The sequence below is a fragment of the Heptranchias perlo genome, chromosome 13 (genome assembly GCF_035084215.1).
Source record: "Heptranchias perlo isolate sHepPer1 chromosome 13, sHepPer1.hap1, whole genome shotgun sequence".
In the NCBI taxonomy this organism is placed as follows: Eukaryota; Metazoa; Chordata; class Chondrichthyes; order Hexanchiformes; family Hexanchidae; genus Heptranchias; species Heptranchias perlo.
This window is the reverse complement of record NC_090337.1, coordinates 8,083,449-8,109,386: the sequence shown is the minus strand read 5'-3', so window position 1 is coordinate 8,109,386 and position 25,938 is coordinate 8,083,449. Positions and strand designations below refer to the sequence as shown.

The 25,938-nt window shown below is 43.1% G+C and overlaps 1 protein-coding gene across 3 annotated transcripts in view; it reads right to left on the bottom strand.

The window, feature by feature from the left end:
- Positions 1–25,938, bottom strand: part of prkci (protein kinase C, iota) — a 90,066-nt gene that overhangs the window by 57,038 nt on the left and 7,090 nt on the right. For all 3 annotated transcript variants that reach the window (XM_067994911.1, XM_067994912.1, XM_067994913.1), the window contains exon 2: positions 9,204–9,325. In XM_067994911.1, coding sequence (XP_067851012.1) covers positions 9,204–9,325 — 122 coding nt within the window. The remainder of the gene's footprint in view (positions 1–9,203; positions 9,326–25,938) is intronic.

The window sequence follows — 25,938 nt, the reverse complement described above, 5'->3', positions numbered from 1 at the left end:
TAGAGACTATATTTTGCTGAATGCAATATAAGCATTTATAACACCCGATATCAATACTGTTTCTGACCGAAGCATTCACTTCAGTGAGAGAGAGCAGATATAAAACTCTCTTCACAATATGTTCCACCATAGAGAAATAAAATTATACTGCCGATCACTGTCCCACCGCCCCTGCTGGAAACTGCATGTGCGCAGATGCTAGGCAAGGGCTCGATCAGCCCTGGCCATGATATCCTTCCCAGAATCAAAGAGGCTGCTGACACACTTCCTAACTTCACACATAAATAGCAGCCATTTGGGCAGGATAGTGGTTCGCACCTCTAAAATCTTGCTCCAGGGTGGGTCAGCATTTTCACAAGAGATGGGGATAATAGGGGAGAAAATAAAATCTTCCGATATTTCTCCACATGACTTAATGCGTGGTAGAAACATGAAATATGCTCGAAGTCAGTAATTTACCAAAACACAAACCACAAGTGAGTCATGTTTGCCTAATTCACTCAATTCTTCCTCCCCATAAGCCACGTTGGATGTCCTCTATTTCAGAATGTGGTGCAGTTTGCTTGAGCGCCTCCCACTTCCTCTAAGAAACTGACCTGATCCCAAACATGGGAAGATCCATCAGACGTTTTCAGTTTTGTTCCATATCATTCACATACTTGATCGGTAATGCCTCAATACCTCAATTTTGTTTTGTCACATTTCCTTTGGAAACAACAGACTGTCTCATCACAAGAATATCAATACAGGAACTAAGCTCAGGCTCCAGGCTTGATATGCACTGCCATCCCATGGTTTGAGAGATAAAAGCTTCTTCCCTTTATTTCATCCCATTGTTAAAATTATATAGACTACCAGAGACATTTTTTAAAATGGTTAATAAAAAGCAACAGCTGTGTATTAATGGTATTAATCAAACTATGCATGAAGGGAGCTGCAATATTATCCAAATGTTTCTCAACAGAAAATTGGGAACAAACGTAACACCAGAACTCTGGAAGCAGTTAAATATAATTCTTCTCTTCCAGGATATACTTCTCTTCCAGGAATGCCCATCTTGAAGAAGTTCTGCTCTTCTCTCCGACGGGATTTCCGTTTGTCTCCTTTACCTTGTTCGCCTTCATGGCTTTCTGTTTCCTTTCTCGTGTTTGATTAGGTTTCCTCTAAAATTCGCTTTCATAGCCACATCTCTTTCCTCAGCAACTGTCTCCGGCTCTGACTTATTCCACGTGGATTCCAACTTTAAATTCCATCCTTCATGTTACGGATCCACCCATAATTACAGATATCTCCATGATATTCAGCATTCCTCGAACCACTACTCTTGCCGCTTCCTGAGATCCATGCTCAACGCCATGCACCGCCACATGCATGCTCTCGACCTCTCTCTCCAGAGTTGTCCTGTTCCGCAATTCCATTTCATCCTTCACCTCATCCGGCGCTTTAACAAAAAGCTTCTTTTCTTCCTCTCAGATGTCAAGGATTGCAAGCTTGAACAACTCTTAGATACATACGCCCCTCCTGATCCTTCTTCCCCTTCACTTTCCTCTGACCCCATCCCTCACTCCAATCTCACGCCTTCTCTTGTTTTCACTATCCCCTCCGACCCCGAACGATCAGTCCTCAGCAAAGGCCTTAGTTTCATCCCCTGATGCACCCAACTCAATGAATTTCGAGCTCGACACAATGCTGAGCTCTTCTTCCATCGCCTTCGCCTCCACGCCCACTTCTTTAGCCAGGAGTCTTCCCCCGCACAGTGGACCCTTTCTCCCATCTTCAGGATTCTCATTCCACCTGGACCTCTTCCTCCAGCCTCTTACCCTCTTTTGATCTTTTCATTGCAAACTGCCGGCATGACATCGGCTGAATCAATTTCTTTACTCCCATCATTCACTCTACCCTACCTCCCTCTGAACTTGCAGCACTCCGTTCTCTCAGGTCCAACCCTGATATTGTCATTAAATCGGCTGACAAGGTTGGCGCTGTTATTGTGTGGCGAACAGACCTCTGCCTCGCGGAGGCTTAACGCCAACTTTCTGACACCTCCTCCTACCTCCCCCTGGGCTATGACCCCATCGCTGAACATCAAGCCATCATTTCCCAGACCGCCACTGACCTCATCTCCTCTGGAGATCTTCCACCCACGGCCTCCAACCTCACAGTACCCAACTCCACACAGCCCGCTTCTACCTCCTTCCCAAGATCCACAAACATAACAGCCCTGAGAAACCCATTGTTTCAGCCTGTTCTTGCTCCATGGAACTTATTTCTTCCTATCCGAACACTTTTTTCTCCCCTTGTCCAGTCTGTTCCGACCTACATCCGCAACTTTTCCGTCGCCCTCCGCCACTAACAGTTTCCAGTTCCCCGGCCCTAACCGTCTCCTTTTCACCATGGACATCCAGACCCTCTACACCTCCAACCCCACCAGGACAGCCGGCGAGCCCTCCACTTCTTCCTTGAATGGAGGCCCAACCAGTCCCCATCCACCTCCACCCTCCTCCGCCTGGTTGAACTTGTTCTTACGTTGAACAACTTCTCCTTTGACTCCACTCACTTCCTCCAAATAAAAGGTGCCGCTATGGGAACCCGTATGGATCCTAGCTATGCCTACCGTTTTGTGGGATACGAGGAACATTCCTTGTTCTGGTTGTACTCGGGTCCCCTACCTCACCTCTTTTTCCAGTACATTGATGACTGTATCAGAGCAGTTTCCTGCTCTCGTCCGAACTGGAAAATTTCATCAACTTTGCTTCCAATTTCCACCCTTCCCTCGCCTTCACATGGTCCATCTCCAACTCTTCCCTTCCTCGTCTTCTCTACCTCTATTTCTGTGGATAGGCTGTTAATCAATATCTATTATAAGCCCACCGGCACCCACAGCTACCTTGATTACACTTCCTCCACCCCACTTCCTGTAAGGACTCTATTCCCTTCTCCCAGTTTCTCCTTCTCCATCGCATCCGTTCTGACGAAGTCTTCCTTTTTCCTCAACTGAGGATTCCCCTCCACTGTAGTTAGCAAGGCACTCAATCGTGTCCGTCCCATTTCCCGCACTTCTGCCCTCACTCCTTCCCCTCCCTCCCAGAACCATGATAGGTGAAGACAAGGGAGACCCTATCACCCCACCAGCCTCCACATTCAACATAACATCCTGCACCATTTCCACCACCTCCACCACCAAACTCATCTTCCATTCCCCTCCCCTCCCCTTTCAGCATTTCGAAGGGACTATTCCCTCCGCGACACCCTGGTCCATTCTTCCATCACCCCCAACACCACTATCCTCCCCACAGCACCTTCCCATGCTAGCACAGGAGATGCAACATCTGCCCTTTCAACTCCTCCCTTCCCACCATCGAGGGCCCCAAACACTCCTTCCAGGTAAAACAACGACTTACTTGTACTTTTTTCAATTTAGTATACTGTATTTGTTGCTCACAATGCGATCTCCTCTACACTGGGAGACCAAACACAGAGTAGGTGATCACTGTGCTGAACACCTCTGCTCAGTCCACAAGCGTGACCCTGACCTGCCGATTGCTTGCCATTTTAATTCCCCGTCCCACTCCCACTCTGACCTCGGCCTCTTACACTGTTCCAGTGAAGCTCAAGGGATGCTCAAGGAACAGTACCTCATCTTTCGATTAGGCACTTTACAACCTTCTGGACACAGCACGGATTTCAATAACTTCAGATCATAACCACTACTCCCATTTTTTCATAGAGCAAGTACTGGTAATGGTTCTGATATTGCCATTTACACTCCTCTAGACCCATCTTTTGTCTATTTACTTGTCCCATTACCACCTTCCTTGCCTTGCAGCATCATACTTTTTGTTATTTAATCACTCCTGCCCTCCATCGTATCAGAGACCTTTCCTTTTGTTCTTTCCTCATCTCCCCGGCTCTGTACTTGCTTAAAAACTGTTCAATCTTCTACGTCCGCCAGTTCTGACGAAGGGTCATCAACCTGAAACGTTAACTCTGTTTGTTTCTCCACAGATGCTACCTGAATGGTTGAATATTTCCAGCATTTTCTGTTTTTATTAAATATAATTCAACCTGTATTGATCAACAATGCCCAACACTTAAAGTAGTCATCTTGTCCATTTTGCTTTTCTCATTCTTCTTTTGCAAACTGGCTTTGTAAACCTGAATATTCAGATGGATGACACTTAACCCAGCTGAACTGACTTCCAATTCTCCAGCTTCTTAACCTGGGTGTGTAATACATTTACATTACAGAAGTACAAGTGGAAAAAGCATTGTAAGAGCAGCTCATGCTGTGAAATCCATTCCGTGTAACCAAGTGTAGTTGCTTGAAAGTTATGATCGATGGCTTAATTTTCTGACAGTGGGATCCAATTCCTGGAACGACGGTTATCAGGGTATCATTTATATGACTAAGCTGGCAGCTATCTTCAGCAACAATTTTCATTTATATAGTGCCTTTAACGTAGTAAAATGTCCGAAGGTGCTTTACAGGAGCATTATCAAACAAAATTTGATACCAAGCCACATAAGGTGATATTAGGACAGGTGACCAAAAGCTTGGCCAAAGAGGTAAGTTTTAAAGACGAGGGAGGTTTCGGGAGGGAATTCCAGAGCTTGAGGCCCAGGTAGCTGAAGGCACGGCCGCCAATGGTGGGGTGAAGGAAATCAGGGTGTGCAAGCCAGAATTGGTGGAGCACAGATATCTCAGAGGGTTGTAGGGCTGGAGGAGGTTACAGAGATAGGGATGCCATGGAGAGATTTGAACACAAGGATGAGAATTTTAAAATCGAGACGTTGCCAGACCAGGTGCCAATGTAGGTCAGCAAGCACAGGGGTGATGGGTGAACGGGACCTGGTGCGAGTTAGGATATGGGAAGCAGAATTTTCGATGAGCACTATTTGAAGGAAGCAGAACTCTCCTGGTGCCCTGGCCAATATTTATCCCTCAACCAATATCACTTAAGCAGTTTACATGGTCATTTCTCTCATTGCTGTTGTGGGAGCTTACTATACACAATTCACCTGCTCTATTTCGTTGCATTACAAGTGACTACACTTCAATGCTGTAAGGTGCTTTGGGCGTCCTGAGGTTGTGAAAGGCACAATGTAAGTGCAAGCTTTCTTTTCTTCTTTCGAAATGCAGCATAAAATGTAGCAGATCTGACTCATGCAAGAGAAGGACTTTGTTAGATTTTAAGAGAAATGATTAACTAGAAAACAGTTCTCAATGCAAACAATCTGTCCAAAATCTTGACTTTAAACACCAGGGTTTCAAACAATTTTAGAATCATAGAAAGGTTACAGCACGGAAGGAGGCCATTTTGCCCATCGGGTCCACGCCGGCTCCATGCAAGAGCAATCCAGCTAGTCCCACTCCCATGCCCTTTCCTCGTAGTCCTGCAAACTTTTTCCTTTCAAGTACTTATCTAGTTCCCTTTTGAAGGCCATGATTGAATCTGCCTCCACCACACCCTCATGTTTTTCCTCATGTCAACCTTGATTCTTTTGCCAATCACCTTAAATCTATGTCCTCTGGTTCTTGACCCTTCCGCCAATGGGAACAGTTTCTCTCTATCTACTCTGTCGAGACCCTTCGTGATTTTGAATACCTCTATCAAATCTCCTCTCAACCTTCTCTGTTCCAATGAGAACAACCCAAGCTTCTCCAGTCTATCCATGCAACTAAAGTCCCCCATCCCTGGAATCATTCTAGAAATCTCTTCTGCACCCTCTATAAGGCCTTCACATCTTTCCTAAAGTGTGGTGCCCAGAACTGGACACAATACTCCATTTGTGGCCGAACCAGTGTTTTATAAAGTTTCATCATGACTTCCATACTTTTGTACTCTATGCCTCCATTTATAAAGCCCAGGATCCCGTATACTTTGTTAACCGCTTTCTCAACCCGCCCTGCCACCTTCAACGATATGTGCACATAAACCCCCAGCTCTCTCTGTTCCTGTACCCCTTTTAGAGTTGTGCCCTCTAGTTTATATTGCACTCCTCGTTCTTCCTACCGAAATGTGTCACTTCGCATTTTTCTGCGTTGAATTTTATCTGCCACGTGTCCGCCTATGCCACCAGCCTGTCTATATCCTCTTGAAGTCTATCACTATCCTCCTCATTGTTTACTACCCTTCCAAGTTTTGCATCATCTGCAAATTTTGAAATTATACCCTGTACACCCAAGTCCAAGTCATCAATATATATCAAGAAAAGCAGTGGTCCTAGCACCGACCCTTGGGGAACACCACTGTACACCTCCCTCCAGTCTGAAAAACAACTGTTCACCACTACTCTCTGTTTCCTGTCACTTAGCCAACTCTGTACCCATGTTGCTACTGCCCCTTTTATTCCATGGGCCTCAATCTTGATGATAGGCCTACCGTGCGGCACTTTATCAAACACCTTTTGACAGTCCATATACACCGCATCAACTGCATTGCCCTCATCTACCCTCTCTTACCTCATCAAAAAACACTATCAGGTTAGTTAAGCATGATTTGCCTTTAACAAATCCGTGCTGGCTTTCCCTAATCAATCCACACTCGTCCAAGTGACTGTTAATTCTGTCCTGGATTATCGTTTCTAAAAGTTTCCCCACCACTGAGGTTAAACTGACTGGCCTATAGTTGCTGGGTTTATCCTTACACACTTTTTTGAACAAGGGTGTAACATTTGCAATTCTCCAGTCCTCTGGCACCATCTCCATATCCATGGATGTTTGGAAGATTATGGCCAGTACCTCCACAATTTCCACCCTTACTTCCCTCAGCAACCTAGGATGCATCCCATTCGGACCGGGTGACTTATCTACGTTAAGTACAGCTAGTCTTTCAAGTACCTCTTCTTTATCAATTTTTAGCCCATCCAGTAACTCAACTATATCTTCCTTTACTGAGACTCTGGCAGCATCTTCTTCCTTGGTAAAGACAGATACAGAGTACACATTTAGTACCTCGGCCATCCCCTCTGCCTCCATGAGTAGATTTCCTTTATGGTCTCTAATCAGCCCCACCCCTCCTCTTACCACCCTTTTACTGTTTACATGCCTGTAGACAACTTTTGGATTCCCTTTTATGTTGACTGCGAGTCTATTCTCATACTCTCTCTCTTTGCCCCTCTTATTTCCTTTTTCACTTCTCCTCTGAACTTCCTATATTCTGCCTGGTTCTCACTTGTGTGATCAACCTGACATCTATCATACTCCCCTTTTTTCCATTTCATCTTACTCACAATCTCTTTTGTCATCCAGGGAGCTCTGGCTTTAGTTGCCCTACCTTTCTGCCTCTTGGGAATGTGCCTAGACTGTACCCAAACCATCTCCTCCTTAAAGGCCGCCCACTGTTCAACTACAGTTTTGCCTACCAATCTTTGATTCCAACTTACCCAGGCCAGGTCTGTTCTCATCCCATTGAAATTGGCCCTCCTCTAATTGAGTATTTTTAGTTCAGAGTGGTCAGTGTCCTTTTCCATAGCTATTCTAAACCTTGATACTATGATCACTGCTCCCTAAATACTCCCCCACTGATACTTGATCCACTTGGCTCACCTCATTCCCTATAACCAAGTCCAGCAATGCTTCTTTCCTCGTTGGGCCAGAAACGTACTGGTTAAGAAAGTTATCCTGAACACATTTCAAAAATTCCCCCCCCCCCTCTGTGTCCTTATATCATTAATGTTATCCCAGTCTATATTAGGATAGTTGAAGTCCCCAGTTATCACTACTCTATAGATTTTGCACCCCTCTAATTTCCCTGCAAATTTGCTCCTCTATATCCTTCCCACTGGTTGGTGGTCTATAGAAAAGACCCAGTAGTGAAATGGCACTTCTTTTGTTTCTTAACTCTGACCAAATAGATTCTGTCCTTGACTCCTCCAGGACATCCTCTCTCTCCACCACTGCAACATTCTCCTTAATCAATATTGCCAACCCCCACTCCTACTTTCCTGAACACCTTGTATCCAGGAATATTTAGTACCCAATCCTGCCCTTTATTGAGCCAAGTCTCCGTTATCCGCACAACATCGTATTCCCATGTGGCTATTTGCACCTGCAGCTCAAGACCAGGAATTTCCCCCATTCAAAACTTTTATATTTCCAGAAAATGCAAATAGCCTGAATACTTTCATGAATACAATGGAATCCATTCATCACGTTATAATCTGATATAGCAATTAGAAATTTACAATGATTTCCTGTTAACCTAATACAGGACAAAAATTCTCAGTTAAAGTACCACAGCAAAGACTAAACCGTTTCAAATTGAGTCTAAGCATAAACTACTCTCAGTTCAATGGAAATACTGGGTTGCAAATAGTCCTGCTTAGTAAAGTACACCGTTAATGCTTCAGACTTGATCTGCAACATTTCCACAACTCTCTCCCTCATGTATTTTCTCTTCATTCAACCCCTTTTTCAAGTTTCCTCTTACTTTTACTTTTGATTTTGCCTTTCCCTCCATCTTCCTTGAAAACAATAAAGATAGCAATTGAGATAGTGAGCATGCGTAAACAAGAGGGCACTCACATTTTACAGTGCTTTTCTCCCTTTCACCTTGCTTGGTCTTCATAGGCCATACGTCCCAGGCCAATAGCAGTAAGATGCTTCAACGTCACTACAGTGCTGTAGTTATCTGTAGAACGTGACCTGGGTGGCTCTCCGTCTGATTTCCCCTGCCACCCTGTAGAAGAGAAACCTGGTTTCCCCGCAGCACTTACCCACAACAGCAAGGCTGAGATCAGGATCAAGAGGGGTAGGCATGTGTGTAAGTCACCAGGTGAACCCACAACTCCGTGGTACAGCATTTTAATCCACGGTGCCAGATGTTTTTGTATTTTACAAGAACAGCTCAGCTGCCAACTGTGGTGTGACAATACAAATGTTCTACTGTTACAGCAAATTTGGTCCTATTTTAGTCATTTGCCTTAATTTTAAAAACTCGATTTTTGCATGAGCAAAACACATTATAAAGCTGGTACTAATATAAAGCATTGCATTTATAATTATGCAAATAGCACTGCATCTAATTTAGCATTATAAAAATGAAAACTATGAAACACTAACTTGAAAAGGTCAGGGTGGGGTCACACAACACAGTTCACAAATTTCTCCTTACCCCATTCCCTCTAAAAAAAGTTCTTATGCCAGACATGCAAAACAAGCAAAATAAATGCTGGAAATGTTCTCGCAAAATCCCCAGTACCTTCTTCATCGATCCACTTCATCGTGAAGAGCTGCTCGTTGTCAAAGCAGCACATATCACGGACCTCAGTGCAAAGGTTTTCATATGTGATGGAGGGATCAAAGTGGGTGATCATGATGTCCCTGAAGAAAGAAAGAAAGAAAGAATCAGTAAGAAATAACCAACACCAAACAAGTATTACTTCACACAAATGCTAAGTCGTCGCCGTGTAAATCCGCTGTCAAGAGCTTGACTGATTCCAGAGCAAAGCAGAGTGAGACACCTTTCTCCAGGAGTCACACCAATGCTATTTCCGTTCAAGATATTTCACAAGAAAAAGAACACAACTGCCCTTTGCCAAAGAACTCTGGGCTTTTTATTAAATGTGAAAATTCCATAAGAAACAGCAGTTGAGAGATGGCTCAATGTGAAAAAAGGACTAATTTTTGCTGAACACTGGGTATAAAAGTGTGAGTACACATGGATATTCTTCAGCTGCCAGCTTTCAAAGATCCCCCCCCACCACCAAAATGGTTAGTTTAAATCTGAAATCTCACACAGCACGTAAAAATCCAACACATCTGATATCATCCCAACCATGGACATACAGTATGATTTGATAGGAAGTCAGTAAGCTGATCTCAGGCATAGCATCAGTAGGGGGTGCTACAATTGGCATCAGCACCCACGAGCATCAGAACAAAAAAAAAATCAGTTGGGAGTTCCTACTCCTGACTGCTATTCAGCAATGTTTGCTGCAAAGTGCATGTTTGTGGCAACCAGGTCTGACAAGATCAGACTGATCCTTGGCATCAACCTCCACAATTGAATAACCTGCCCATAATCACTGTATAGACTACAAACACGACGAATGGCTATTTAGATAAGGTACCAGTGGAACTGTAGTCCAGCATGAGTAAGCACCTCTCCTTTGAAGTTAGCAACTTGAAAGTTGATGCTCAATGCATTTCTTAATGATACCATCAAACCATCCAGTTTTAGACATCATAGACTAATGTATGGGTTTTTACTCCATATGTAAGTTATAGATACAATGTTTGACGAACAAACTCTTAAATATAAAAAAACATGAATTCCCAATTCCTCGATCCAACCACAAACATAGTCAAGGTAAGGTCAAACAAATATACACTTTTCTGTCACCTCCCTCGATTTTATTTAAATGACTTATATTTGAAACACTAGAGGGGTTACACCAGGAATCATAAATTGATGTACCAGAGAAACAGGCCATTTGGCCCATCGAATTTGTGCCAATGTTTTTTTCTCTCCGCACATGACCGCTTTGTCTAATCCTACTCTCCGCTTGCTCCCCATAATGTTGGGCCTGAATTTGGTGAAAACTTGTGCCATTGTAATGGCGCATCTATGGCGTACGCCATTATTGTGGTGCAAAATCCTGGAATTCCCTAGCAAACAGCATTTTGGGAGCACCATCACGGCAAGGACTGAAGTGGTTCAATAAGGCAGCCCACCACCACCTTCTAAAGTCAACCAGGGATAGGCAATAAATGCGGCCTTGCCTGGGGTGCTCACATCCAGAGAACTAATTTTAAAAATCACCTCCTTGTTTTGTATTCCATGCTTGTAGATACAAAACTACGGATTCCGTTTACCTTTAACTGGCATTTTCGGAACTATTTTTCCTTCAAAACGATTCATCATTTACAACAAATGTGGTTGCTTATTGAAAATTAAAAGGAGGCTAAGTGATAAATATAAAATAATTGTCACCAATATCACTATCCAAAGGATTCAGTATGTAGGGGTGAAATCACTTCAGGACAAAGGGGTTAAGACTTCGATTTATTTTCTTCACGTATGCTCTCAGATAGCTTTTTAAAAAATGACTGTTTTCCTATTACTATTGCATTGTTTCTTCATTTTCTTTCTCCCCTTCTCTCCTGAAGGCAATAACTCTTGCTGGGGTTTGTTCCCACAGGAGCTGACAGCACACATATGATCATGCTTCATTTTTAAGCCCAGATGGTGAGTGGGCTATTTTTCCATGATGGGCATCAAACCTAATGCTGTCCTCAACCAAAACCTAAATACACATACAATTTCCTCTCATCCCCTCCATGGCCGCTGAGACCAGTTGCAGCACCTGGACCTTCCTGATCTACATCGCTTAGTTTCACATTGGGCAGAAAATTTATCAACCAAGCTATCAAAGGAGCCTTAAGGAGCAGTCATAATATGCACAGCCATACTGTCAGTTGAAGGGCACAATTTTTCCAGAGACCAGCAGTTTGAATGATGACCTTTAGTGAAAGCAACTCTTTCCCAAAGTTAAATTAAAGTTTCATACAAGGAATAAAATATTTACTACATGAAACTTTAATTGATACAGGAACAAAGTGTCACTTTCACCAGCAGTAATCCAAATATTCAAACCCATGGTCAGCATGTGAAGAAGTGTAGCATCTCAGAAGGTCAGTGTGCGAACACTTCAGACAGTGAAAAAGGGCAGATTTTCAACCTCCAAATAAAGAATGAATACACTAGCAATTAGAAAGGAAAATTCCTTGGTACAAAGGACATTGATAAGGAAATCAAGACAATGAACGAACAGAAAACAGCCGAACCCACTACAGAAAGTCATCAGCACCAGTCACATGATGCGTATAGCCAAAAGAAGTAGATGATCACCATACATTTTGACGATGGGCCATGTTATTTTCATCTTCCTACATCTGACGTCAAAAAACACAACTTACTCCCTTCTCCTCCTTCCCTTCCATAAATACCCAAGACAAGGTCACCGTTTTGCGATTTCTAAAACATTAGAAATAAACAACAACAACTGGTATTTATATGTAAAGAAAGCCTCCGAAAGCTTGTGATTTTCAAATAAAATTGTTGGACTACAACCTGGTGTTGTAAGATTCTTTACATTTGTCAACCCCAGTCTATCACCGGCATGTCCACATCATTGTATTTATATAGCAGCTTTAATGTAGTGAAATGTCCCAAGGCGCTTCACAGGAGCATAATCAAACAAAATTTGACACCAAGCCACATAAGGAAATATTAGGACAGATCAAAGAGGTAGGTTTTAAAGGAGCATCTTAAAGGAGAGAGAGGTAGGGAGGCGGAGAGGTTTAGGGAGGAAATTTTTTTTTTAATTATTCGTTCATGGGATGTGGGCGTCGCTGGCATGGCCAGCATTTATTGCCCATTCCTAATTGCCCTTGAGAAGGTGGTGGTGAGCCGCCTTCTTGAACCACTGCAGTCCGTGTGGTGAACGTTCTCCCAGTGTCATTAGGTAGGGAGTTCCAGGATTTTGACCCAGCAATGATGAAGGAACAGCGATATATTTTCAAGTCGGGATGAATGTGTCACTTGGAGGGGGACGTGCAGGTGGTGTTGTTCCCATGTGCCTGCTGCCCTTGTCCTTCTAGCTGGTAGATGTCGCGGATTTGGGAGCTGCTGTCGAAGAAGCCTTGGCGAGTTGCTGCAGTGCATCCTGTGGATGGTACACACTGCAGCCACAGTGTGTCACGGTGTGAAGGGAGTGAATGTTTAGGGTGGTGCATAGGGTGCCAATCAAGCGGGCTGCTTTGTCCTGGATGGTGTCAAGCTTCTTGCGTATTGTTGGAGCTGCACTCATCCAGGCAAGTAGACAGTATTCCAACACACTCCTGACTTGAGCCTTGTAGATGGCGGAAAGGCTTTGGGGAGTCAGGAGGTCAGTCACTCGCAGCAAAATACCCAGCCTCTGACCTGCTCTTGTAGCCACAGTATTTATGTGGCTGGTCCAGTTAAGCTTCTGGTCAACGGTAACTCCCAGGATGTTGATGGTGGGGGATTCGGCAATGGTAATGCCATTGAATGTCGAGGGGAGATGGTCATTGCCTGGCACTTGTTTGGCACAAAAGTTACATGCCACTTATCAGCCCAAGCCTGGATGTTGCCCAGGTCTTGCTGCATGCGGGCACAAATTGCTTCATTATCTGACGGATTGCGAATGGAACTGAACACTGCAATCATCAGCGAACATCCCCATTTCTGACCTTATGATGAAGGGAAAGTCATTGATGAAGCAGCTGAAGATGGTTGGGCCTAGAACACTGCCCTGAGGAACTCCTGCAGCAATGTCCTGGGGCTGAGATGATTGGCCTCCAACAACCACTATTATCTGCCTTTGTGCTCGGTATGACTCCAGCCACTGAGGAGTTTTCCCCGACTCCCACTGACTTCAATTTTACTAGGGCTCCTTGGTGCCATACTCTGTCAAATGCTGCCTTGACGTCAAGGGCAGTTACCCTCACCTCTTGTCCTTGTTTGGACCAAGGCTGTAATGAGGTCTGGAGCCAAGTGGTCCTGGCGGAACCCAAACTGAGCATCGGTGAGCAGGTTACTGGTGAGCAAGTGCCACTTGATAGCACTGTCGACGACACCTTCCATCACTTTGCTGATGATTGAGAGTAGACTGATGGGGCGGTAATTGGCCGGATTGGATTTGTCCTGCTTTTTGTGGACAGGACATACCTGGGCAATTTTCCACATTGTCGGGTAGATGCCAGTGTTGTAGCTGTACTGGAATAGCTTGGCTAGAGGCGCGGCTAGTTCTGGACCACAAGTCTTCAGCACTACAGCCAGGATGTTGGCGGGGGCCCATATCCTTTGCTATAACCAGTGCACTCAGCCGTTTCTTGATATCACATGGAGTGAATCGAATTGGCTGGAGACTGGCTTCTGTGATGGTGGAGATATCGGGTGGAGGCCGAGATGGATCATCCACTTGGCACTTCTGGCTGCAGATGGTTGCAAACGATTCAGCCTTGTCTTTTGCACTCACGTGCTGGACTCTGCCATCATTGAAGATGCAGATGTTCATGGAGCCTCCTCCTCCCATTAGTTATATAATTGTCCACCACCATTCACGACTGGATGTGGCAGGACTGCACAGCTTAGATCTGATCCATTGGTTGTGGAATAGCTTAGCTCTGTCTGTAGCATATTGCTTCCGCTGTTTAGCATGCTTGTAAGTCCTGTGTTGTAGCTTCGTCAGGTTGGCACCTCATTTTTAGGTACGCCTGGTGCTGCTCCTGGCATGCTCTTCTACACTCCTCATTGAACCAGGGTTGATGCCCTGGCTTGTTTGGTAATGGTACAGTGAGGAATATGCCTGGGCATGAGGTTACAGATTGTGCTGGAATACAATTCTGCTGCTGTTGATGGTCCACAGTGCCTCATGGATGCCCAGTTTTGAGCTGCTAGAACTGTTCTGAATCTATCCCATTTAGCACAGTGGTAGTGCCAAACACGTTGGATGGTGTCCTCAGTGTGAAGACAGGACTTTGTCTCCACAAGGACTGTGCTGTGGTTACTCCTACCGTTATTCCAGAGCTTAGGGCCTAGGCAGCTGAAGGCAGGGCGGCCAACAGTGGAGCCATTAAAATCAGGGATGCGCAAGAGGCCAGAACTGAAGAAGCGCAGAGATATCAGAGGGTTGTCGGGCTGGAGGAAGTTACAGAGATAGGGAGGGGTAGACCTTGAAGAAATTTGAAGACAAGGATGAGAATTTTAAAATCGAGGCGTTGCCACACCGGGAGCCAATGTAGGTCAGCAAGCACAGGGGGTGATGATTCCAGAATCCTATGTAATAAAAATGGAATTTTGCTTATTCGGTCACCATAAACCTACTCATTTGGTCCTACTCACAGTATCATGTAAAACTACACAGGTAAATTTGACCTACAATTGAAATCCAAGTACTACATACCTAAAGAATACAGTAAGAGCAGGTCTTTGAATACCTGGCATATTGACAGTCTGCAGAGTCTAATGCAATGCCCCAGTTTCACCTTTCGCTACAGGTAAACTGTTTTCATAATTAGCATCCAAATGCACAATGTGCTAGGGATGTGTACACATTATTTATTCATGTCTCTGCACGTCAGCCACAGCCAAATCTTGAAACAATTTCACAGCTCACTTGTGCTGCATTTGTGCTGTAGCCCTGCCTTCAGTGACAGCCCTGTAATGTGAACAAGTTACTGCTGGTATCCCTGGCGACCTACCTTGGGAGGTGATTTTCCCTGAACTGCTGTGGGCAATGAGCTGCCAAAGGCAAACAAATTGCCGCTTTTGGACTACATTTTTCCTGACTGCCTGAGCAATCATTGCCCAAGCTCTCATTCCATCCGTACAGACCAGCAATGCATATTTTTCCATTGCTCGCCTCTACCAAACTCCAAGATATTAAGGAAGGCTCATGGCCAGAAAATTAAAGTTACAAACTCAACTTTTCAACAACTTTGCTTGTGCTGTTATTTCTCCATTGCTGGTGGTGCTCTGAAACCTACTCGCAGAGTAAAGTGAAGAAAATTCCAGGGCACTGGCAGCATGGAAGTATGGAACGATTTTGGTAAGGTAATTCCATAATATAAACATGCAAGTTAATAGCCCAGGTTCTCCAACATATAGATTATATACTCAGACTATTACATTTAATTATTACATTTAATACACTTGCTCTACTTCATTTTTTCTTAAAGTGTGGATTCAGGTTGAGGGAAATTCAGGTTGAGTTATTCCATTCTGACAGCAATGAGGAAAATGATCTTGGATTTGGCCCTGATGAGCAACTGTCATAACATAATACCTATAGTGTTGTTGCATTGCATATTTTAATCTTGCATTTTACTGCTGTGGGACTTTATTGTTAGCAGTACAATTAACAAGTTATAACAACAATTAAAGATAATCTTCAGGTACTATGGTGTAATCTGCATTTGAAAATTATTTGCTGATACTGTTGTGTTATGTTTTTGTTCATTCCAAAAAGTTGTGCAAACTATGCGGTAAGTTTCGCTGACAGGTGGAAAAGGGTGCTTGTTATGCACATGTACATGTTAAAATTATGATACATGATAATTCTATATTTTTTTAAACTTGAAGGGCATCTGACAACTAAATGTTGAGAGTTCCCAAAAATCAACATTAGAATTTGGATGATGACCAAATTACACACCAAGACTTCAATGCCTATCACGCAGAAAAAGTACAGCATTAGCCTTTTACTCAGGGGAACAATTACACTTAACATTAGCTCGATCCACAAATCTAAAGGAGCCAAAAGCATTACTCACCTGAAACTAAGAGCACCCAACCCCCAAATGACTCATTGGTCAGCACTGATTCACCACAGTACAGAGTGATTCAAGGTCCTCCAGAATGTTGTGAATGTTGTGCAATTAAGGATCTCTGAGTCTGCGGGAAATGAGTGGTACATTGGGTCAGCACCCTGTTTTGTCAACTCTGAGACCTGGGTTTGAATGCAGCTCTGACTGGCAGGATGAACCTCTCTCCTCACTGCTGGGACTTGTGAAAGTAGTGTGGGAGGTCAGAACCCAGTACCTTGTGAGTGTGGGCCACAGCAATAAATTGTCAGTCTCAGATAGACCACAAAGATGGCTGACATAGGAAATGAAAATGTCACACTTTGCATTTGGAGAAGTTCTTCAGAAGAAGAGTCTAAGCAACATTGCTCTAGCCAGGGTAGAGGCAGCATTAGTCTGCACTTGATCATACAACATCTAACCTGGATGTGCTTCATGCTGACACTGGAGGTCTGAAACAGGAAAGCATTCCATTCCCCAGTGATAACATCACTGGCTTCACAAGCACAAAACCTCCCCCACCTGGCTCCACTTATCCTACAACTTCAATTTGTTGCTACTGCACAGTTAACAAAATAAGAAACAGAACTTCGGCATACTAGACATAATGTCACAACACATCAGTTAGATCCACACCCCTTTACAATACAAGTTGCAGCAGTCTTTAATACGGTATCCGGGAGTTACCAGTACCCCTGGCTTTCAAGATGCTAGGGAACCACCTCAAAAGATGAGTCCCACTGGCACCTCTACAGACAGCAGCATCTAGTGTTGCAGCAAATGTAAATTGCTGTTGCAATGGAATCCACTGCTTCATTTGCAAGCAGGGGATGATTCCACAGCCCTGCCAACAAACTATGCACACTCAGGTGGGTGAAAAGCAACTGGCTTTTCCCTGATGCGGCTGGGAAGGTCCGTCAAGGCCAGCAAGCAAAAGAATAATGTCCGTACTCGCCTATACAGGCAGGCTGAGTGCTCAGCACATCCATGACAGAAATTACAACTTGAATTGGTTCTGAACGTGTAAGGGAGTGGACAGGCCACGTTTATCACCGCTGGAAGTTGGGGTTGCCATCAGCAGGAGCCCTGTAATATTATGGGATAATTAGTCTATGGCACTGGAAACCCAGCTCTGAGATCGAACATCAATTGTTGTGTGGACTAATATAGATGTGGATGATCAGTCTACTATGTTCCAGTGCTGCTGGAATCATTGAAGTGTCATCTGTGGAATGCAGCTGGTCATGGTTAAGCAATAGAAGCCCTACTATCAGATTGGTACCCCACAGTTTCACCTAGAAATGGCTGGTCATGGATGAAATTTTACATAGCTTTAATTTCAGAAACTGCCATTTTTATAGCTCTCAAAAGTCCAACATGAGACGCATGTGTAGATGCCCAACAACCTTTCAAACTGTGGAGGAGGGGCAGCTAGCTTGTGCATCACACCTCCCTTAACCCCATCACTCGAGAACCATCAACCACTTCAGCCGTGTCTCTAATTTCCTTCGCCTCTGCATTTCTGGCTTTGCCTTACATTGAGTCTACAGCACAGAAACAGGCCATTCGGCCTAACTGGTCGATGCCGGTGTTTATACTCCACACGAGCCTACTCCCTCCCTACTTCATCTACCCTTATCAGCATAACCTTCTATTCCTTTCTCCTTCATGCGCTTATCTAACTTCCTCTTAAATGCATCTATGCCATTTGCCTCAACTATTCCTTGTGGTAGCATGTTCCAGATAAAGAAGTTTCTCCTGAATTCCCAATTGGATTTATTAGTGACTATCTTATATTGATGACCTCTGGTTTTGGACTCCCCCACAAGTGGGAACACTTTCTCTACCTCTACCCTATCAAACCCTTTCATTATCTTAAAGACCCATATCAGATCACCTCTCAGCATTAATGCATAAACCTCCAAAATTACTTTAACTCATAATCTAGGCTGCCAGTTCAGTGCAGTGATAAGGGAGTGCTGCATTGTCAGAGGTGCCATTCTTCAGATGAGATGTTAATCTGAGGTCCTGTCTGCCTATTCTAGTAGTTCAGATGGACATTTAAGATACCATGATATTATTCAAAAAAGAGGAAGTTAGTCTGGTGTTTAGCCAACATTCTTTCCTTAACCAATGTCACCAAAAAGATTAACTTGTAATTCATTTCATTGTTGCTCGTAGTACATTTCTGGTGCAGAGCGGCTGTCATGTTTACCTACTAAAAGTCAATTACTGTGTGAGGTACTTTAAGACAATGCAACATAAGTGCAAATATATTTTACTAATTATTTAGGAGCTCATTTACTAACTACATTAGGAGCTCATTTGAAGGACAGAAAAAGAACCATTGAAGTTTACAGCATAGAAAAAGGTCATTCAGCCTTATAGTATCTGAGCCACCTTTTTGTAGAGCAATCCAAAACCAATTCCAATGCTACACCCCCCCTACAGCCTGTATCTTTCTCTGCTTAAAATATTTATCCAATTTTCCCTTAAAAGATTCAATGGTCTGTGCCTCAAACACTTCTTGAAGAAAAGCATTCCATGCTTCAAAAGCCCTCTGCATAAAGAAACATCTCCTAACCTCTCTCTTCAGTCTTAATGACAATTTTAAATTGATGACCTCCTCCTCACCAACCAGTGGACAGAATTTCCATCTATCACAGCCCCTCACAATTGTAGAAAGTTTTATTAAATAAGCTTTCTCTGCTCCATTGGAAATAGTATATATTTATTACTATAGTTTTCCATTTCTGGCACCATCCTGGTGAATCAATGCTGCATGTTCTCTATGGCTTTAATGCCCTTTCTAAAATGTAGTGCTCAAATCTGCACGCAGTACTCCCAACTGTGGCCTAACCAATGTTTTGTATAAATTACTTCTTTACTCTTGCACTTTATGCCTGTATAAATGCTGTTGGCTTTTATCTACATAAATTTTCAGGGAATTATGCATTTGAACTTCTAGGTTTTATTTGCTCATGTCTCATTAATGCTGGAAATCTGAAATAAAGAATAGAAAATGCTGGAATTACACTGCAGATTGATCAGCATTTGAAAGAGATAGGGAGTGATTTTAAATCCCAAGAACAGGTGGGTTGGGGACGAGTGGGAGTTGAAAATAGTTGTCTTTTGGGTCGCGAACGCAACCCAGCTTTATTTCCGGGTTTAACGTCAGCACGTAAAAGTACAGGCTTCCCACTGGGAATGCAAAGTCCAAAAATTTTGCGGTTGCTACCCAAAAAAACAACTATTTTCGATCCCACCCGCTCATTCTTGGGGTTTAAAATCACCCCCATAGAGTCAGACAGTTGTTGATTGACCTGCTGCGCATTTTCTGGTTTTAATATTCATCTGAAGTATTTGAGGAGTCTGCAGTTACAATTTCTTGCTTTAAAAGGAAACAAATGGAAACCCAGAAAGATGCCTCTATGATCAGCCAAATTACTGCACTAACACCACAGGACTGAACTCCATAAGGGGCGTTGTAAGAGTACACATTTTAATTACAAGTAAGGATGTGTGAACATTAAATTGCTAAAATATCCCACTCCATTTTTCAGGTTTAATGTAACATAGTTTGTTTAAAATGTGCTCACTATCTTTTCAGAGAAATTCACACTGAAACCAAACTCAATGCCCACTTCTTCAAACACACCTCCTCTGCAGTTAGATTACATCTTTTCAGGCACAGTCTGCAAATCAGCGAACAAAAGTAGGTGTTTGCTAAAACAAATCAGTCTTCTGAAGCATATGATTGGAACAACCTAAACAGAACGTGTGTAGAGTGTCATGCCAATACCAACAGCCTTGTTATATCTGTCAATTAATCAGTCTGATTAAAACCTTCAACAGATGCCCTTGAAATCAATTATACAAGATTTATGGTGAGCACAGGCTTAATTCTATAGCCTTTAGCATATCTCAACTGAGATTTTTTTATGTGGTAAACTAAGATATTATAATTAAGAGGAGCACACTAGGAATTCTGTTGCAGTGCGACTGTTGTCAGCTGAGCAGCTTTATGTTAAATAAACTTTACAGATAACTTCAGACTGGAGGGAAGTATACAGTGGTGCTCCTGAGGGGTCAGTATTAGGACCACTCCTCTTTTTGATATGTATTAATGACTTGGACTTGGGTATACCGGGTATAATTTCAAAGTTTGCAGATGACACAAAACTCGGAAATGTAGTAAACAATGTGGAGAGTAGTAACAGACTTCAGGAGGACATAGATAGACTGGTGAAATAGGCAGATCCATTGCAGATAAAATTTAACACAGAGAAGTGATGCATTTTGGTAGGAAGAATGAGGAGAAGCAATATAAACTAAATGGTACAATTTTAAGAGGGGTGCAGGAACAGAGAGATCTGGGGGTGCACATACACAAAACTTTGAAGGTGGCAGGATAAGTTGAGACGGCTGTTTAAAAAAAAGCATACGGGATCCTGGGTTTTATTATTAGAGGCATCGAGTACAAAAGCAAAGAAGTTATGCTAAAGTTTTATAAAACACTGGTTAGGCCTCAGCTGGAGTATTGTGTTCAATTCTGGGCACCACACTTTAGGAAGGATGTCAAAGCTTTAGAGAGGGTGCAATACAGATTTACTAGAATGGTGCCAGGGATGAGGGACTTCAGTTATGTGGAGAGACTGGAGAAGCTAGGGTTGTTCTCCTTAAAGCAGAGAAGGTTAAGGGGAAATTTGATAGAGGTGTTCAAAATCATGAACGGTTTTGAGGGAGTAAATAAGGAAAACTAGTTCCAGTGGTAGAAGGGTCGGTATCAGAGGACACAGATTTAAGGTGATCGGCAAAAGAGCTAGAGGCGACATGAGGAAACATTTTTTTTTAAACACAGCAAGTTGTAATGGTCTGGAATGCACTGCCTGAAAGGGTGGTGGAAACAGATTCAATAGGGAATTGGATAAACACTTGAAAGGAAAAAAATTACAACGCTACGGGGAAAGAGCAGAGGAATGGGACTAATTGGATAGCTCTCTCAAAGACAGACTGTGAAATGGGCACAGGGATGATGGGCCGAATGGCCTCCTCTTGTGCTGAACCTACTATGATACTATGAAAAGCTTTTAACTGGATGGCAAAAGGAGAATTAAGGTCATAAATTAGACCAAATGTATCAAATGATACTCAGTAGTTCAGGAGTTCCACAGCGTTCCCAAGACACTCAGATTTTTGTGTAGACTAGACATCTCATTAGTCCTGTCTTTTCTCAGTGATTTTACTAAGCTACTTTCGCACCACAAAGTGCACAGAAACTGTAAGATAGCTCAGATATTTTACTAAGCAGTTAAGGAGTTTGTTCATCTGGTTGAAACTAGTGCACCTCGTTAAGTGCCGCTTTGGCAATGAGTGCCATTTTTTTTATTCGTTCATGGGATGTGGGCGTCGCTGGCAAGGCCAGCATTTATTGCCCATCCCTAATTGTCCTTCAGAAGATGGTGGTGAGCCTCCTTCTTGAACCGCTGCAGCACATGTGGTGAAGGTTCTCCCACAGTGCTGTTAGGTAGGGAGTTCCAGGATTTTGACCCAGCGACGATGAAGGAACAGCGATATATTTCCAAGTCGGGATGGTGTGTGACTTGGAGGGGAACGTGCAGGTGGTGTTGTTCCCATGTGCCTGCTGCCCTTGTCCTTCCAGGTGGTAGAGGTCGCGGGTTTGGGAGGTGCTGTTGAAGAAGCCTTGTCGAGTTGCTGCAGTGCATCCTGTAGGTGGTACACACTGCGAAAATGTGTCAAAAATCGCGAGGTTAATGATAACCAGTTACATCCCCGAAAGGTGTCGACACCTGTGTTATTTCAGGAATTCTACAATTAGTTGTTTTTTTTAAAAAAGGTCAAACACCCTTTTTAAAAAAATGACATTTTATTCCACCATCCCTCCCCCATGCAGATAATTTCTCCTCCTGTTCCCAGAATGAATTTGCATTTACGTAGCACCGTCTGATACTCCAAAGCCTTTACAGCCAATTAATTACTTTTGAAGTCACTGTTGTTATGTCGGCAAATGTGGCAGCCATTAACACACAGCAAAGGAATGCATGACCAAATACTGAAGTTTTGTTAGCTGAGGGAGGAATGTTGGCCAAGATACCACAAGGACTCCTGCTCTTCTTGAATACTACCATGTGATCTTTAACATCCACCTGAGCACGCAGACAGGGCATCAGATTAACATCTCATCGAAAAGCAGCACCTCTGACAACACAGCACTCCCTTGGTACAGCACTGAAGTGTCAGCCTAGATTGTGTGCTCAAGTCTGCAATGACGTTTCAATCAAATCTGAAACTGCTCAGGGGCTTTCTTCTCACCAATCCTGAACACCTCATTGCAACAAGCTCCAACAGATGAGACATCAAACTAAAGTCATATCTATCTGTTCAGCTTACATAGTCTACGACTATTCACAGAGAAACAGGTAGTTGTCTGGAATTGTGGCTAAAATTCCTCCCTCAGTAAGTACCAACAAATAAAAGATTAATTATCAATCATGGCTGTGTATGGGGTATTTCTGTTGGAGTACATGGCTGCTGTGCTTGCCTTAATAATCAATGCATTTCAAGGTAATTGACTGCAGTGGCATTGTAAGATAATCGAGGAAATGATTAGGCCCCATATCACAGGTGCTCAAACTGTGGCTTATGAACCCTGGTAATCTGAACCACAAAGATCAAGCAACTCAGTTTGTCTGAATATCGTGGACCTAGAGGTTTACAAAAAGTCGTTGCCTCACTAATGGATGCATCTTAAATCAAAAGACCAAAATCTGTTAATATCAGCCACTTGACGTATAATAGAATTGATGGGAACGCTAATTTAAACTGTGTGATCCATGCACTCCATGATATGCACCTAAGTGACTCATGATGACAAAATCTTTGGATGCTCCTGCACTCTATACTTCTGCAGTGTGTGGCTATATATCACTGTAAATGTTGTCATCACAATTGTCATTACAACTCCCCTTCCCATCACATGATGTCGACATCACAAGGGAGAAACCCTTATAGAAAGGAAGAAAACAACAAGCCAACGAACTTACATTCGATCAAAAAGAGAATCCACTTACTATAAGAAAGGCAGACTTGCATTTATGTAGTGCTTTTCACAACCTCAGGACATCCCAAAGCGCTTTACAGCCAATGAAGTATTTTTGAAGTGCAGTCACTGTTGTAATGTCAGAAACGCGGCAGCCAATTTGCGCACAGCAAGTTCCCACAAAAAGCAATGTGATAATGACCAGGTAATCTGTTTTTTTTTAAAGTGATGTTGGTTGAGTGATAAATATTGGCCAGGACACCAGGGATAACTCCCATGCTCTACTTCGAAATAGTGCCACGGGATCTTTTACGCCCACCTGAGAGGGCAGATGGGGCCTCGGTTTAACGTCTCAACCAAAAGGCGGCATCTTCAACAATGCAGCACTCCCTCAGTACTGCACTGGAGTGTCAGCCTAGATTTTGTGCTCAAGTCTCCGGAGTGGGACTTGTACCCACGACCTTCTGGCTCAGGGGCAAGAGTGCTATCAACTGAGCCACCAAGACGGTACATCATGTATTCTGTATCATTTATACGGAATACTATGAATGGAAGAAAGAACTTGCAGTTATATATTGCCTTTCATGTCCTCAGCATGTCCTAAAATGTTTCACAGCCAACAAATTACTTTTGATGTGTAATTATTGTTATGTAGGCAAATGTGGCAGCCAATTTTACATAGCAACGCCCTACAAACAGCAATGAGATGAATGACCAGTTAATCTGTTTTGGTGGTGTTGGTTAATGAATGATTGTTGGCCAGGACACCAAGAAAACTCCTTGCTCTCCTTCAAAAAAGTGCCACAAAATCTTTAACATCTACCTGAGTAGGCAGTCAGGGCCTCAATTTAATGGCTCATCTGAAGACCTGCAACTCCAACAATGTAGCACTCTCTCACAATACTGCAATGAAGTGTCAGCTTCGATTGTGTCATCAAGTCCTGCAGCGAGGCTTGAAACCACAAACTTCTGACTCAGAGGCAAGAATGACTATTAAGCCAAGCTGACACTTAACAGCTTGTATTTATACATCGCCTTTAACGTGGCAAAACATTCCAAAGGTGCTTCACAATTGGCCACGAGATGCAACTAGGAATGGGGGGGGGGGGGGGGGTGTGAGAGTTAGAGCAGGTGACCAAGAGCACAATCATGTTTTTTTTAAGGCAGCTTTTGAAGGTAAGAAGATACTCAGCAAGATGGAGGGGTTTAGAGACAGTGCTCCAGAGTGCAAGGGCAAGATGGCTGAAGGCTCTGCTACCAATGGACGGGGAAATGCACAGCAGACAAAATGGTGGAAGAACAGAAAGTGCAGGCAAAGACATAGTGCTGGAGGAGGTTGTACAGGTAGGAAGGGACAAGGCCATGGAGGGATTTAAAGGGACAAGGATTTTGAAATCAACGCATTGAGATATGGGAAGCAATGGAGCTTGTCAAGGATTGGATGATGGTGAGTTGGATTTTGTGCAGAATAATAATATATATCTACTGGCAGTTACCAAAGAACAACCATAATAAAAAAAAGAGAAACCCATTGTTAATATCAAAAATCAGGTTTTTGGATCAAGTAATCACTCTAGCTCCCATCTCTAGCCAACCAAACCATCTTACTCAATTTTGATACATCCGTATAACATTTGTTATTTTAATTAATGGAATACTGCAGGGAGGAAAGCATGGAAAAGGAATTTCAGTGAGCCTGAACACAAGTGATAACATTTCCAATGTAAAACTTTATAAGTTGTCACTTCCTTAACATAGGAGCATGCAAATTGCTAGACAGAAAAAAAAGGGTCCATCCAGTTCACCTTATACTATTCTGATAGTCACATGATACCATAATGGAGTTGTTGACCAATCATAGCAATCAACATCTATCAATTAGGCTACAACAGACCCAGAAGGTGAGGAAAACCCCAGAGGTGGAATGCTTTGGGAACTCCAGGTCCAAAGTCACCGGTTCCTTCCAAGCATGCTGCACTTACCATATGTCATGTCTGAAATTACTCATATACTGTATCCAAAAATATTTGCATTTGAATGAATCAACACTATCTGCTTCCCGTCGTCTCCCTAGACAGCCTGTTCCATAGATTTACTAGTCGTTCACTGAAGTAATTTTTCCACAGATTAGTTTTGAATTTACCCCCCTTCGAATGCAGGCCGTGACCTCTGCTTCTACTGTTCTGGACAAGGTAAAACAGTCCATGTTCCACTCATCTTTGGGTAGATCCCTTAGTAATGTGTCCCCGCCCCAATTTTTAAGAGGACTCCAGCACTCAAAAACTGATACAGGGTGGTGTAGCAGCACTTAACAGAGTTTCTCAGACTTCAGTGCTTTATCAGAATAGAATGTAACTTTAAGTATATGCATTTGTCCCAGCTATGTCATAAGTATAACTGGAATGTTGGCTAGCAGGACAGCAAGTCCGTATAAATTATATTGTAATAAAGCACCAGGCATAGTGTTGAAGTTGAACGAGTATATACATCATATAGTTTACACCAGCTTTGGCCAGAATCTCAGTTCAAAGCACAGTACAATGAG